Source organism: Microtus ochrogaster, chromosome 5 (genome assembly GCF_000317375.1).
Source record: "Microtus ochrogaster isolate Prairie Vole_2 chromosome 5, MicOch1.0, whole genome shotgun sequence".
NCBI classification, from domain to species: Eukaryota; Metazoa; Chordata; class Mammalia; order Rodentia; family Cricetidae; genus Microtus; species Microtus ochrogaster.
This window is the reverse complement of record NC_022012.1, coordinates 64,217,847-64,233,811: the sequence shown is the minus strand read 5'-3', so window position 1 is coordinate 64,233,811 and position 15,965 is coordinate 64,217,847. Positions and strand designations below refer to the sequence as shown.

At 48.9% G+C, this 15,965-nt stretch overlaps 1 protein-coding gene across 1 annotated transcript in view; it reads left to right on the top strand.

The window, feature by feature from the left end:
- Positions 1-15,965, top strand: part of Gnb5 (G protein subunit beta 5) — a 32,213-nt gene that overhangs the window by 9,812 nt on the left and 6,436 nt on the right. The window contains exons 2-8 of the mRNA XM_013346422.2: positions 2,010-2,146; positions 6,502-6,543; positions 7,373-7,449; positions 8,368-8,500; positions 10,248-10,391; positions 12,082-12,173; positions 14,771-14,819. Of these exons, the coding sequence (XP_013201876.1) occupies positions 2,010-2,146; positions 6,502-6,543; positions 7,373-7,449; positions 8,368-8,500; positions 10,248-10,391; positions 12,082-12,173; positions 14,771-14,819 (674 nt within the window). The remainder of the gene's footprint in view (positions 1-2,009; positions 2,147-6,501; positions 6,544-7,372; positions 7,450-8,367; positions 8,501-10,247; positions 10,392-12,081; positions 12,174-14,770; positions 14,820-15,965) is intronic.

The following is a 15,965-nucleotide window of genomic DNA, read 5'->3' as shown; positions in this document are numbered from 1 at the left end:
TGGGGAAAGCAGCCATTGCGTGTGGAAGGAAGGATGGGCTCAGGAAAATCACCAGTCGACAGCCAGCTGGTATGCGGGAATGGCTGTCAGGGCGTGGTCCCGTGAGGGTGTTGTTGGAGCTGGGGGTAAAACTCAGCTGGCAGCATGCTCGCCTCTGTGGACAAGGTGCCACATAAACAGGCAGGGGACCACATGTCTGTCACCCCAGCACTGGGGAGGGGGAGGCAGGAACATCTGAAATTCAAGGTCATCTTCAGCTACGTAGCAAACTTGTGACCAGCCTGAGTTAAGTGAGACTCTCTTTTTCATGATAGAAGGTGAAATGGTAACTGGTGGACAACTTTAACCAAGTGGTCAAAGTCACCATCAATGGTAGAGCGATAGATGGTAGCAGGTGCCTCTAAAAATCTAAAAATCTGTGGGGTTCCTGATAAGAGTCCCTGGGCAGAATCTCATCATGAGTGAGCATCAGACAGGGACTGGAGAGCCCCGAGGGATACCCTGAATGACCTGAAGCTTGCCTTTGCTGCAAAGGGTGGTGTTGGGTAACGCAGCTTGGCAAGGCCTGTAGGTTAGCTATCACTAATTCCTGATTATATATACTATATAATATATATAACATGCAGATATGTTATATACTATATATTAAATACTATAATACTATATATAGTATATAAGATATACTATGGTTCTATAAGACTACTCTTTGGACCCAGAGGGAAGGTAAAAGCACCAGAAGTGAGGCAGGGAAGATGTCCATGAGAGACACAGTTGTCACAGCCCTGGCTTCCAGCCGTAGATCAGCCTGCCCCTGCTTCTTCCCGTGGAAGAATAGCTCAACAGCCAACCGCCCTGACTGTGGGAACCAGGCCTTCCCTGAGCTGCACCCCTCCTTCTTCCTGCTTGCCAAAAGGCTCAGGAGCCCAGGTTATCCTAGCTCAACCACTAACCAACAAGAGAGCGGTCCCTTCAGCTGCCTCCCGTGGAGAGGAGCCCCTGAACCCTGCCGACCTTTGTCTCCCATGGGCTTCACAATGGGCTCTTCATCTCCTCACCAAGTCTTGGCTAGCATCAGCCACACCTCTCTAAGCTCATTGAGCTATTTCTTGGCCTCAGGGAAAAGGACACAGGTCCCAGCCCCCAAGAGACTGTGTGGGGAGGAAATCTGACCTGGTAGAGTGAGGTCATGAGGAGGTTCTGTCCAGACTTTGAGGACAGTGTTGATTAATCTTCAGCAGCCTCACACGGTCATCATTTGATTAGTGTTTGTACGATGATTCCTGCAGCTCCCACCATGCCCCGGGCTTTGACAGGCACAGGGACAGTTACATTCAGCTTACTGCCAGGCAGCAAGGTACACAGTGTGGGGTGGTTTTGATCAAGTCAGCTTCCCTTGTGAGCAGAAAGCAGTAGAGTCTGGGGATGGATGGTTCCCTCGGTAAAGTACTTGCCTTGGAAGCACTAAGACCTGAGTTCAGTCCCCAGCACCCCATAAAACTGCCTGGTGTGGTGGCATGTGCTCGTAACCCCAGCGCTATGGAGACTAGAGACACGAGGATCCCTGGCCAGTTCACCCAGCCCAATTGGTGACTTCCAGGCCAAGTGAAAGACCCTGTCTCAAATATTGTTCCTGAGGATGACACCTGAGGTTGTCTTCTGGCGTGCACGCGCACACACACACACACACACCCCGAAAGGCAGAATCCTCAAGTTCCAGCCTGGCTCCCAGCAAGTCTGTCTAAGCCTCGGTCTCTGCCTGTTCCACATAGACAGCAGCCTTACCCTGTTGTTTCCTCTGCCCGTCTATCAGGGCCAAGAGGAAAGTCTACATAGTGCTCCAGAAATATCAAGTAGTCTTGTGCTACCTCTACTCTCTAACCTTAGGAGAAAGTGTTGCAAGGCCTAAACATCAAGAAGAGGACGCTAGGGAGCCAGAGACGTTCCTGGGACCACTGTGGCCCCGAGCCTGGCCCTGGGAAACAGAACTGATTGTGGCCTTGTCCTTGCAGTGCACCAGGTGGCTGAGCGGGTAGAAGCCCTGGGCCAGTTCGTCATGAAGACCAGAAGGACCCTCAAAGGCCACGGAAACAAAGTCCTGTGCATGGATTGGTGCAAAGACAAGCGGAGGGTCGTGAGCTCGTCACAGGTACTGCACGAGGTTATCACATCCACTCAGGGTGAGACAGTATTCCGATCACACAGCTCAGAAGGAAAGAGCCATCTGGCCCTCTTTATGACCTTGCCTACTCTCCAAGGGATGTGAGCGAGTTAATCCTCCTGCAGCGCTGAAGTCATATGTCAGTGTTGGAGCCCTTGTCTGGCGAGCAGTGCCTTGGGGTTGATCCCCAGCACTGGACAGACAGATGCTCCGACACCCTGGGGAATGTCACTGGCTCTGAATTAGTGATGGAAGAAATCCTCTAGACTCTGTCTGACTCCTTTGATGGTGCATTCAGAATCATTTCTCCCTAAGCATGTCACAGGGTCTCCTTTGTGAGTGAAGCCATTTATAAAGGTCTTTCCCCACCTCAAGCGGGGCCATAAATGAGTGAGATCCCACTAATGGCTTTTTCCATTATAAAAGTGTAGTTCTTTAAAACAGGGTCTCATGCCGGGCGATGGTGGCGCACACCTTTAATGCCAGCACTCGGGAGGCAGAGGCAGGCGGATCTCTGTGAGTTCAAGACCAGCCTGGTCTACAGAGCTAGTTCCAGGACAGGCTCCAAAGCCACAGAGAAACCCTGTCTCAAAAAAACCAAAAAAATAAAAAATAAAAAAATAAAATAAAATAAAACAGGGTCTCAGTATGTAGTTCCGGTTGGCCTGGAAATTGCTATGTAGACCAGGATGGCCTTGAACTTAGATCCACCTGCCTCTGCCTCCTGAGTATTGGGATTAAAGGTGTGTGCCACCACACCTCAGTGGTTTATTGATTCTTATTGGGCTTAATAATAAGAAATTTATGTAACTATTTGAAATACATAGTTTCTTGTATAGCTTATGCAGTTTATTTTTATATCTTATATGTCCCTTGCTGCATAAACACATCACCCCAAAACTGAGATAGAAGATTCAGCTCTGAAGTCCAGCACTTGCCAGACGAGCACAAAGCCTTGGGTTCCATCCCCAGCACTGAACTAAATTACCCCCAAATGAGGCAGCCTAACACAAGGGTGTCATATGTCACAGGATTTCTGATTTGGACACCTGGGCATTGCTTCTTACTCCACTGTGAGGTTGCTGAAGATGTAGGTGTGGCTACAGTTGGCTGTCTGTGTGACACCGTTCAGGATGCCTTGCTCACATGGCCATTGGCAGCTGACCTCCCTTATAGCAGGTGACCCAAGAGAGGGAAACAGAAGCAGCCAGAGCTCTTTTGTGACCTAGCCTTGGAACTGGCCTTCCATTTTTTCCTGTCATGTCGTTTTGGGCACATAGAACATCTCTGATAAAATAAGGAGGGAAACTGACTCCTTCAGCTTAATAATTAATTGTATGTATAGTTTTAGGTTAGATATTGCCTTAGTTAGGTTTCTATGGCTGTGATAAAGCCCTGGCACCAAAAGCTACTTGGGGGAGGATGTGGTATTCCAGTTTACCTGCTCCAATCACAGTCAGCCTTGAAGGAGATGCAGGCAGGAACTCAGGACGTGGACCTGAAAGCAGGCACCGAAACAGGCTATAAAGGATCACTGTGTTCTGACTTGCTCCTAGACTCAAGCCACCTCCGTGCCTCAACTGCTGTCCTTGGTGGTTGTTTCGTGGTACTGGCATCTCCAAAACATTGGTTTCTCCACTGCAACTTGGCTGCACCTTCTCCAGGAACCTCCTCTGGGCTCTCATCAGGGCCTGTAACACTGCTGCATGGTGGCATGCCTTAACTTCCCTTTCTGACTCCTTCAGTCCTGGGTATGCCACTGCTGCCGAGGCTGAACTTTTCCAGTGACCTCTCTCTCCTTCAGGGTCCCAGCCTTGCCACATAGTGCCAGGCCTCGGCTGTTCTCCATGACCCTCTGTGCCCTCAAAACCAGTACCACCTGAGTGACTCTTACACATTACCAAGTTCAGCTGCCAGCGTGAGGTACAACCTTGGCTGTCTCTGGACCACAGCATCCATGTGCCGACCTGAGGAAACACTTCTCAGAAAGTTTTGTTTTAGTGGAGCTGGTCTCTCATTAATCGCCACCAGGCATGGTAACATGTACCTACAATCCCAGCACCTCAAAGATGGAGGCAGGAGGATCAGGAGTTTAAGGTCACCCTTGGTTACATGAATTTAAGAGCAGCCTGGGCTACATATGACATTGTCTCAAACAAACAGAAACTTATGAACCTATATATTCTATAGACCAGACTCAGATAGATAGACAGATTATATATACAGTGTGTGTGTGTGTGTGTGTATGTGTATAGTATGTGTGTGTTTGTTTGTATATGTATATATAAAGGTTTTCCCACACATCTGGATCTGGCTCACCTCTTCCAGACAAGGGTTTATCTTTCCTTAATAACCTTTGTAGGTATAAAATTGTACATGTACTGGAGTGGAAATACTTGTATTGCTTTTGCAGAGGACCCAGGTTCAGTTCCCATCACCCACTTCAGGTAGCTCACAGTGCTCTATAATACCAGCCCCAGGGGATGTAGTGACCTCCTTTGGCCTGTGTGGACACTACACTCACATGCACATATGCATACACTCTTTCTCCTTTCCTCCCTCCCTCTCTCTCCTCCCTCCCCCCCCCCCATACACACACCCAAATACGTAAGTGGAAATCTTTTTAAAAGAGAGTGTGCATGCTCCAGTGACCCACCTGCTGTGGCATCTGTCAGTCGCATGCTGGATAGGACAAGTGTTATTAGTGTGGCGTGTGACGTATAGATCTAGCATGTCATGTTGCGCTTGCTTTTTATTTTATACCAGTAACAAATTTATCACCCATACATATTAAAAAATACCAGAGAATAGAACTGAGTTTTGACTCCCGTTTCAATCATTACCTTAATTAAACTTTATTTACTGTTTAGTTGTTTGGTTTTTTTTTTTTTTGACAAGGTCTTCCTTTGTAGGCTAAACTGCCCTCATCCATTCACTCCCCTGCCTCATCCCCTCAACTGCCCTACCCACCTTAGTGCCTTTTTGCCTGGTCTTTTCTTATATGAAGAAGTTGCTACTTAGCTATTTGACTTTTAAATCTCTACAAGCATACCAAGTGTGGGGGATTTCCTGTCACTCACCTGCCTCCTTGTTAAAAGGCAGGGTCTCCTGTTCCCAGGCTGGCCTCAAAATCACTGTTACCTTGGATAACCTTGAACTTCTGACCCTCCTGCCTCCCCCTCCCAAGTGCTAAGATTGCGGGTGTGCTCCCCCACTCCCAGTTTGTGGATCACTGAGAACCGAACCCAAGACTTCATACATGCCAGGCAAGCACCCCAGTGACGCCGCTACACCCCAACCCCTCGTGTGCCACTCTTACTGGAGAAGGAAGGGGAGGCAAGGCCACATGGCCCCTTCTGAGTACACTCCATGCAACCCCTCTGCTCGAGAGAGACGGGGGGATATGGGTGGAAGTGTTGGATGGAGGCTGGAAACACTGAAGATTCTGGAACAGTCTTTGGATTATCAGCAACTTTCTGCCTTTAACAAAGGAGATTAATCACCCTGATGAGTAGGAATAGGGGTTGTGGGTGGAGGTAAATTCTCCCCAGGTATGTGGGCGCCTGGCAAGTACATCGGCTTGTGGAAGATCACAGTTTGATGGGACTCCAGAGTGCACAGTGGGTAGGCGGTGGGAAATGGCAGGCAGTGAGGCAGAGGAAACCACCACGTTGACTCTGTATCCCTGTCTGCAATGTGGGCTCTAGGTGCTGAGGCCCCTGGTGTGCAGGCTCAGAGCCCCTGTCCTATGGTGAGTGGTTGGCTTTTCTAATCCATCCTGTGTGAACTGTTTGACCATTTACCTGAGCCCAGGGATCTTAAAAGGCCCCAGACTATGCACTTCGGCTGTAGACACTCAGCATTATCCTGGCTTCTCCCACCAGATGTAGTAGAGAAAGGATCTGTCACTTTGCCATCTGATCTTGCTTCTGCCCTAAGAAGTATTTCCTAGCCCATTTCCCTGTCTCATTTACCACCTGAACTTCCAAATGGCTTGAGGGATTAAAAAGTTGAGCCTGAATCAGGCACAGTGGTACGTGCCTATAAGCCCAGCCAGCACTCACAAAGCAGGCAGATCCAACTTTCAAGGTCATCCTGAGCTACAGGTCAAGGTCAAAGCCAACCCAGACAAAAAATGTAAAGCGGAGAGCCGAGCCTTCATAGAGCTCTCTGAAAAACGCAGCCCCACTTCCTCCCTAAGTGGAAGGGTCTTAATCATCCTGGATTTCAGCTGCCTCCCTTGCTGCCCATGAGGACTCGGTGTTCCATGGACTTCTGGGCCATTTCTGGTAAGAACGCACTGGCAGGTGCCCACCCTGAACTGTTGTTTCTTCTCTCTCCAGGATGGGAAGGTGATTGTGTGGGATTCCTTCACGACTAACAAGGTGAGGCGTCCCTCCCCACCACATCCTGGGCCTCGGGTTCCCAGCCGTACTGCCCTCTAGGAACCCTGTGAATGCCATGAAAACAGCAACTCGCCAGCACCCCCAGCCTCACTCCCTAGAGGACCAGTCCCAGACCAGACAGGCACAGTGAGAGAAACCGGCCAATCCCCCATGCTTGACCGTGTTTGCTATTTTCCTTCTGGGTGATCATGAAGAGGATCAAAATTCTGTCTTCTCTCCCATCTCTACCTCTAGCCAGAGCCCATGGCTCTATAGAAATGCACACATAGAGTAAGGAAGGATGCTACTTCCGGATCCGATCAACACTGAGGCGTGGGCTCCAAGGCAGGAGTGCTCCTGGCGCACACACCTCAGGTAGATCTAAGGTTAGACTGTTTCCACACAGTAAAGACCAGAACTCTAAATGTAGGCATGGATGCAGGCCGGGGCCCACAGCATTCATACAAGATATGCTATATGCTAAGTGTGGGCATCCGTATCTGTCTGGAAAGAAAGGCTTGTTTCTCACCATAGAAAGGGAACCCAAGTGCATAGTGTACATTATTAAATGTGTTAGTAGATGCGGTCAGCAGCTGAGGCATACCTTGGTCTAGCAAGGGCCACTTTCCAGGACAGAGTCACTAGTGGTCAGGCCCCCGGCAAATGGTTTGTTCTGGACAGCTAAGCCCCCTCAACAGTGCGAAGCCCACTTTGTGAAGCCCTTGCCACTGCCTTGTAAACGGTGACAAGCCAGTAGAGACCCTGGTGTTTGTATTAAGACCTGTGTGGAAGTGCCTGTTACTCACTGCTGACTGTACTAATGTTTCAGGAGCATGCTGTCACCATGCCCTGCACGTGGGTGATGGCGTGCGCTTACGCTCCGTCGGGATGTGCCATCGCTTGTGGGTAAGTTTCCCAAATGTCCATTAGCCACAGAATACTGTTTTGCTTTGTATAGTCAAGTATTCCAAAATCCAAATGATCCAAAAACATTTCTGACACAGGCCTGTACTTTCCCACCGAGACAGGCTTTCTCTGTGCAGTCCTAGCTAACCTGGAACTCACTCTGTAGACATGGCCAGCCTCGAACTCAGAGATCTCTGTCCTTTCTAACTATGAAACACAATTAAGTTCAGCATGAGCAGCCCTTAGAAACAGCTGGCCAAGAGCTGTCGTGAACAACAAAAAGCAGTCAGAAGTCCAGGGAGAAGGCTCAGTGGATAAAGGAATGTGATGTCCTGAGTTCAGACCCCGTCACCCACATGAAAACCTGGACAGAGGCCCACAGATGGCTCAGCTGTGCAAGCTGGTGGCCTGAGTCCAGTCCCTGGGTCCCACTGTGGATGGAGAGACCTGACTCCTGAAAGTGGAGCTCTGACTCCACATGTGTGCTGTGGTACATTCCTCTCTCTCTCTCTTTCTCTCTCTCTGTCTCTCTCTCTGTGTCTCTCTCTCTGTGTCTCTCTCTCTCTCTCTCTCTCTCTCTCTCTCTCTGTCTGTCTCTCTCTCTCTCTCTCTCTCTCTTTGGGGGAGATATAAATGTGTACCTTGATCTATGTAGAATTAAATACCATGTCTGCATCTAGATAGTTCTGCGTTTGCTCCCTCACACTTGTTTGTGGATCCAAAAGAATTCCCAGTTTCATATTTGTGGGTTTGTTTCCGTTTGAGTATAAATTAGAAGATCTTCAGAGTCAAAGCGGAGAGCTTTTAATGTAAGATGCTGCTGAAAAAAAGAAGTTTGCAAAGTCAGTACAAATGAGAAAGGATGCATGTTGCTTGTCCTTCCGTGTCAGCCTTTGGTTCCTCTGTCTTGTGTGCCAGGGGTCTGGATAATAAGTGTTCCGTGTATCCACTGACATTTGACAAAAATGAGAACATGGCTGCTAAGAAGAAGTCTGTCGCTATGCACACAAACTACCTGTCTGCCTGTAGCTTCACCAACTCGGACATGCAGGTAAGTGCTTGCATTACCCCGGGGCACCCCCCCTTGCACAGGTAAGTGCTCACATTACCCCGGGGCACCTCCTTGCAGCAGGTAAGTGCTCACATCACCCCAGGGCACCCCCTTGTAGAGCACATCTGGGAACTGCAGGGTAAGGCGTGCCCTGTGTGCTGCAGGCTCCAGAGGTTGTTTCTCCTTGGTCACGCTTCTTAATAATATCAGAAAGGAAGCCGGGCGATGGTGGCACACACCTTTAATCCCAGCACTCGGGAGGCAGGGGCAGGCGGATCTCTGTGAGTTTGAGACCAGCCTGGTCTACAGAGCTAGTTCCAGGACAGGCTCCAAAGCCACAGAGAAACCCTGTCTCGAAAAACCAAAAAAAAAAAAATCAGAAAGGAAAAGCAGGAGAACTTGGGTAGAGTTAAACTCTGCTGATGCAGTGAGCACGCTGCTTCAGTTGGATGAAGGTAGAGTACAGCCTGTAACGCAGACAGCATAGCATTCCACAGCTGCTGGGCTTCAGGGCTGAGCACTGCATGCATCTCCCCGTCCATGTTTTACACTTTCATTTTTACATTTCTTTTCAGATTTATTTTATATATATTAAGTGTTTGCCTGCTTGTATGTCTGTGTACCACATGCATGCAGTGCCCACAGAAGCCAGAAGAGGGCATCAGATCCCCTGCAGGAAACCAAACACCCCATTACCACCACACACCACTCCCCCTCTTCTCTGCAAGAGCAGCCAGTGCTCTTAGTCTCTGAGCCATCTCTTCAGCCCTTATACTCTAATCTTAAAAAATAAAAATAAAAGTTGAGGCTAGAAAAATGGCCTCATAACTAGCTTAGGTATCCCAATAGACGCATATAACTCCAGCTATGAGAGATCTGACTCCTAATTTTGACTTCTACTCTCAAAGGCACACACACACACACACACACACACACACACACACACACATACACATTTTCCCTCCCTCACACACACACATAATTTTTTTAAAAAAGCCTTTTTTAAAAAGGCAAGAACAAAATGTTATGGGCATCATTCAGTCTGTGCCCTGTCTTGCCGACTGCATGTCTTTGGCGGGTTGTGACTGCTCTCATAGTTGAGTCAGCCATACAAACCTGCACGGCAGACAGGAACCTGGTTTAGGACCTGGTAGTGCTGAGCTGGAAGCCCAGCAAGCCGAGGGTCTTCAAGTGAGACCTGGTGATCAAGCTGTTAACCTTGGTAAGTAAGTTATTATATGGCTGGCCCTGTCTTCCAGGAAGAGTATTTCCTGGAGCAAGCAGATAGGTGGTGTGTGTGTGTGTGTGTGTGTGTGTGTGTGTGTGTGTGTGTGTCCATGTGTCCATGAATGTGTTCACATGCATACATGTGCATACATGTGGAGGGCAGAGGTCAGACTCAGTGGTTGATCCTTATGAGCCATCTGCCATATTTTTTGAGACTGGATCTCTCTTTAGGCCTCGGGGCTCCCCAGTTAGGATAGGATGGTCGTCCAGCAAGACCTGGGACCCATCTGTCTTAATCACAAGTGTGAACCACTGCAGGGCTCCAACTCAGGTCTTCATGCTTGCCTGGCAAGCACTTTACAAAAGAAACAAATAACAAAAAAAAACTCTCGCACACTCTGACTTCTCAGCATTTGTCCTCTGTGTCTGGGTGTGAGTGTGTGTGCGCGCGCGCTCTTCTGTATTCTGGGGAAGGTTAAGTCTTTAGTAACCTTCCTCAGCACTCTCTCTCTTCACGCAGATCCTGACAGCCAGTGGTGATGGGACATGCGCCCTGTGGGATGTGGAGAGCGGACAGCTGCTGCAGAGCTTCCATGGCCATGGGGCTGACGTCCTCTGCTTGGACCTGGCCCCCTCAGAAACTGGAAACACCTTCGTGTCTGGGGTAAAGACAAGGAAAACCTCTGGGGTCTTCTATCCACTAGGGAGGTAGATGCTGGCAGTTCTTTGTCCTCGGGTCTGGTCCTGTCTCTTTCCTGGAACTGTTCAGCTCCCTGGAATGGAGATCTGGAATGTTCTGTTCGAATGCTGCCACTCGGGGCTCAATTGTAGGCCACTGGGCATGTACAATGCATGTTAAGATGAGCTAGTGCTGGCATATCACTAGGCTGCTGGGGGTGGGAGAGACACAGGAAACACTCCCATCCCACATCTCTTGGTCACCATCCTTCTCTCGCCCTTGGGTGCAGGAAACAGAAGGGGAACTATAGGAATCAGTGTCCATGGACCCTAACTGGTTTCATCTAGAAGCTTAGCATACTTCACGATAGCACTTGCTGCCCCTTCTCCCAGATGGTACCCACATTAGATGAAAGAGTTTGTAGCGTGTGTTGTATGGTTGGGAGGGATGCCAGCTCCCAAACCTGTCTCCCCTGGTCAGGAGACGGTGGTAATTTCTGTAGCCAAATGCCACAAAGCTCTCTACTGCGAGCTGCTCAGGCAACAGCCTTGGGAGACAAGCCATTAAGAGCCTCCCATTGCTCATGGGGAGAGATCCTGACTTTCTTCTCATTTTGGCCGTCCATACATGCCTTCCCCCTGTGCCTTTGTATAACTGCATCGTCCCTGCTCCACCACACTGCTCTCTTGAAGTGACCACTCTCTCTGTAGACTATGTTGTCTCTGCATACGTGAGCTCAGTTCACCTTAGCGTCCACTAGGAGGTTGGAGATACTTGAATTGTATTGTCTCGGTCCTCAGTGAAATTCTCAGGGCGCTATACCCCAGAACAGGTGCTCCTCAGATGTCACTGGACCTCTTTATACCTTTGAAGCCAACTAACTTGAATGCTTTAAGCCATCAATTCATCTAACTGTTGAGAGAATGCCTTTTGCTATTCAGGCTCTGGGAATTTATCAAAGAGCTCCCAGCATCTTGATAGCAAAATATGGAAAATTTTTTGCTTATGGTTTATGACTGACTCAGAGAGAGCATGTAATTTTCAGGGTTGAGGCAGAAGGCCCCGGGAGGGGGGTGACTTTCTACTGTCGCCCCCAGTTGTTCAATGGCAGGCCTATGAAGAGGCCGTGGGACAGCTGTTTCCCAGGTTGACATGCTGCTGAGGTACAGGTGACCCAAAGGAACCCCATTTCTAACTGCTGAGGGTTGGCTTTGCAGTCCCAACAAAGCCAAGACTCTTGGCTGCTTGGTTTTGATGCCTCCAACCTATCCCTTAGTGTCAACAGCCTGGGCTCCCCCACCCCCACCACATGCACCATTTGCTTGCTATGGGCTTAGGGAAGGGAAAGGAGAAAATGGAAGAGGAGTGAAGGAGAGTGAAAAGCCCAGGAGGAGGGAGGGAGGAAACCCTGAAGGTCTTGCTCCAACTCAGAGATGCACAAAAGAAGGAAAGACACTAAGGGTGTGTGTATGTGTCTGTGTGTGTTTCTCTGTGTGTGTGTGTGTGTGTGTCTGTGTGTGTGTCTGTGTATGAAAAAACCTGCCCACTCTTCTATCCTGAGATCCCTCGGTTCTGTCTCCTCAGCCTCACTGGGTGGAGGCGCTTGTTCAGGCTCATCCCTGTCTGTATATGGTACTTGCAGTGGATAACTAACCGGGCAATCTTCTGTTTGCAGGGTTGTGACAAGAAGGCCATGGTGTGGGACATGCGCTCTGGCCAGTGTGTGCAAGCCTTTGAAACTCATGAATCTGACGTCAACAGTGTCCGGTCAGTGAGCAAAATGCTTGAGATTCTCTGTCCTGGGGCTTGACCGGGGTGTAGATCACACGCATGCACGCACACACATCCCAGAGGCTACCTGAAGAGAGAGGGCTTCTTAACAGGAAAGGTTCCAGGTTCCAGGAACACTTAATCCACTTGCTTTAGAGCAACCTATATCCTCCCTGAGTGAGCCAGTATTTCTTGACCATACTTAATAGGTGTATACATGCCAGGCATTTCCTCAGAAGTCGGATCACAGCATGATAGACAAGGCCTCTGTTACCCTTCAGGAAACAAACCAGACTCAAAAAGATACACACATATACAACGAGGTGAAAATAGAACAGGGGTATGAGTGGATGGGCTGCTTCTTAGAGGGTGACTGCCTCTGAGAAGGTGATTTTAAGTTGAAGAGCCAGGCTTTCAAATTGTTAAGGAAGGGCATCAGGGTGACATGAGCTACACTGTAAGAGCCCTGTGCTCAGGGAGCCCCAGTCTCTAATCGGGACCGTCAGCCGTGGCCCATTTGTTTAGACAGGGAAGGCTAGAGGAAGTGTAGAGGGAGCTGGGCAGAAGCTGCATGGGGCTACTTCAGTTGAGAAAACCCTAGACAGTTTGGTTGGTAGAGAGCTCTATGAGGTTCCAGAAAAGAGTTGGGACTTCACATGTTCAGAAGGTGCCACAGCCATGGCTAAATATAAAACATCTTTCTGCTCAGAGTCCTAAGAATTGCCATTGTTCTTGATGAGAAAACACCAGACATGCTCCTCTGAGTTCAGTTCCCTGCACCCTCGTCAGGTGACCCCCAGCTGCCTCTGATTCCAGCTCCGGGAAATCCAATACTCTCTTCGGACACTTGCACTCACGTGATCATAACCTAACACACACATACACCACACGCACACACACACACACACACACACACACACACACACACACACGTGTTTTTAAAAAGACCCACATAATACAGTCACACCATGGTGTGGGGCAGACAGCTAAACATCGTGGGCATTTTTCTTCCAGCATTTCTGTTCTCATCCTCTTGAGTCAGAACTCTATAAAATCAAGCTTACTGGAGCCAGGGGAAGAAGGCTCATTTGGTAAATCACTTGAGGACCCAACTTCAATCTCTTAACCACTGAGCCATCTCTCCAAACGCCCCCCAACTTCGATCTCTATCAACCACATTAAAATGCATAGTAGCAGGTGGCTATAATCCCAGCCCTGAGGAGGCAGAGATAAGAGACTTCTGGGGGCTGAGTAGCCAGCCAATCTAGCCTGACTGGTGAACTCCAGGTCACTGACAACCCCACTCAAAAGTGGAGGGTCGCATTACACAGGACCAGATTTTTACATTGTATGGCAGCTAGAATTTTAGGCTACAATTGGCACCTGCTGCACAGAAGGTGGTCACCTAGCCTTTTGAGACAAAACTGATGCCATCCTGAACAAATGGTCAGGATAATGTCGTTCTGCTCCTTCTCTGTAATTTGGGAGGTCACCTGGGAAAGAGGTATTAGTCTATCCTGAGATTGACAACTGAAACTGTCCTCCACCTTCTAGATGCACGCACACACACACCTACACAAATGTATGCATTAAGAAAAAATAACAAAGTTTCCAATTCATTAGTATTTTTAATTATAATCTCCCCATGGACAAACTGTGGGGTGGAGGCCATTTATAACCAGAAAGAAGATGCTTTGAAAGAGGTGGGGATGCCTCTGAGTGTGGGCAGAGTGAAGGGCTTAAAGACACTTGTTCATGGGATGCTGTGCTGGGAGAATGCTTAACTAGTGTACCCAGAGTTCTCTCTCTAGCGTGGGGTAGAACCAGGTGTTGCAGCTCACTCCTGTATTCTCAGAACAGAACAGAGGAGGTGGAGGCAGGATGATCACAAGTTCAAGGTCATTCACCTACAGAGTTCAAGACTAGCCTGGGCTACATGAGACCCCATCTATAATAAATAAATACCCTACTCCACTCCTGCTTCTGGTTTATAATCTAGCATCCATACTCCGTGCTGAGCACTGAAGTGGCAGTGGGAACAGCCACAGCCACCTTTCCTTGATTGCTTTTTATTTGATAGCATTGCCAATTCTTGGGACTCCCTGCCCTGTTAGATCTTCACCCAGAAGACACGCTTTATTACCCTCACTTTTCAGATAAGGAAACCAGGCTGGGAAAGTTGATGTCCCTGCCCAAAGCACTGTACATAGTGACAGTGCTAGTCGCTGAGGTGGCTCTGTCTGTCTGACTGTTGTGCCTGTGCTCTGAGCCACACTTGGGGAATCAGGTGCATCCCAGGGTTCCTGCTTTGTTCCGTGCCTACGGTGAATGTGGGTTATGGCATTTGGCTCTCAGCACACCTCTCTGTAAGGCAGTCCGCTGTCCCGAGTTTGCTGGAGGAACATGAGAGGCTGGTGGACACACCACATGAAACTTCCCTCTAGCTTGTGCAAGAGTCCTCCTGAATCCCAGAAGTGCAGCTTCTGGGTCGGAGACCCTGAGCCAGGATGCCTTCCTAGGGGTTCTAGGGGCGGGGGTCGGTGGCTGGGGATGGCTGCTCCCCATAACAGACTTTCTGCCAACTCTCTCTGCAGATACTACCCCAGTGGAGATGCCTTTGCTTCTGGGTCCGATGATGCAACGGTATGTTTCTCAGTTATTCAGAGCCCTTTCAAGGCAGAGGGGAGAGAGAATAGCTTGTTGCTTTCTTTATTTATTTACTTGCAAAAGTGGCAGGGTATTTTATTTAAAACAAAGCAACAGAAGGGACCAGGAAAGCACCAGGCCTTAATTTTTTTTTCAAATTTTATTTGAGTATTTTTATGCGTATGGATGTTTTACCTGTTTGTATGTCTATGCACCACATGTATGTTTGGTGCCTTTGGAGACCAGAAGAGGGCACTGGGATGCCCTGAGATTGGAGTTACAAATATGAGCCCCCATCTGGGTATTTAAAACCTGATCCTCTGGATTAGCAAGCAGCCTGTGATCTTGATAACCCTTTAGCTTTGTTTGTTTGTTTGTTTGTTTTTGTTTTCCAAGACAAGTCTGTGGAGCAGCTCAGACTGTCTTGGAACTCACTTTGTAGACCAGGCTGGCCTCAGACTCACTGAGAGTCACCTGCCTCTGCCTCCCAAGTGCTGGAATTACAGGCGTGCCCCACCACCGCCTGACACTTTATTTAATCAACTTGTTTTTTGGTCGCAGAAGTCATGTGTAGTCACTGAAAAAAAAAAAGGAAATTAAATTACTCTCCTTTCCTAAGGAAAGCCACACAGTTTAAGAAATCCTGGATGTTCTTTCTCTTTGCCAACACAATGTCTGTTTGTAGATTTATCTTTTTCACTGGACCACAGCTTGTGCACATTCTGCTGGGCCGAACAAGCACTTTTCGCTCGTGTATCCTCTTAATAATCGTCTGGCATTTCATGTTATTGGCATGCAGTTGTGTGCTCAAAGAGTCGTCAATCTGGAGGGAGCTCTTCCTAAGGTTCCCCCCCTGTTAAGAACACCAGCAATAAAGCCCAGCAGGTGGGAGCTCTTCCTAAGGTTCCCCCCTGTTAAGAACACCGCAATAAAGCCCAGCAGGTGGGAGCTCTTCCTAAGGTTCCCCCCCCCTCCCCCCCACCGCAATAAAGCCCAGCAGGTGGGACATCTCTTTAAAGCTTTCCACAAGGTAAGAGCACCGAAAAGCAGCCCAGCAGGTGGTGCAGGGCTTGCAACCGCTGCACAAGGGAGGTGGAAGTAGGAGGGAGAACAGGAAGGAGTTCAAGGTCATCCTCAGCCAAC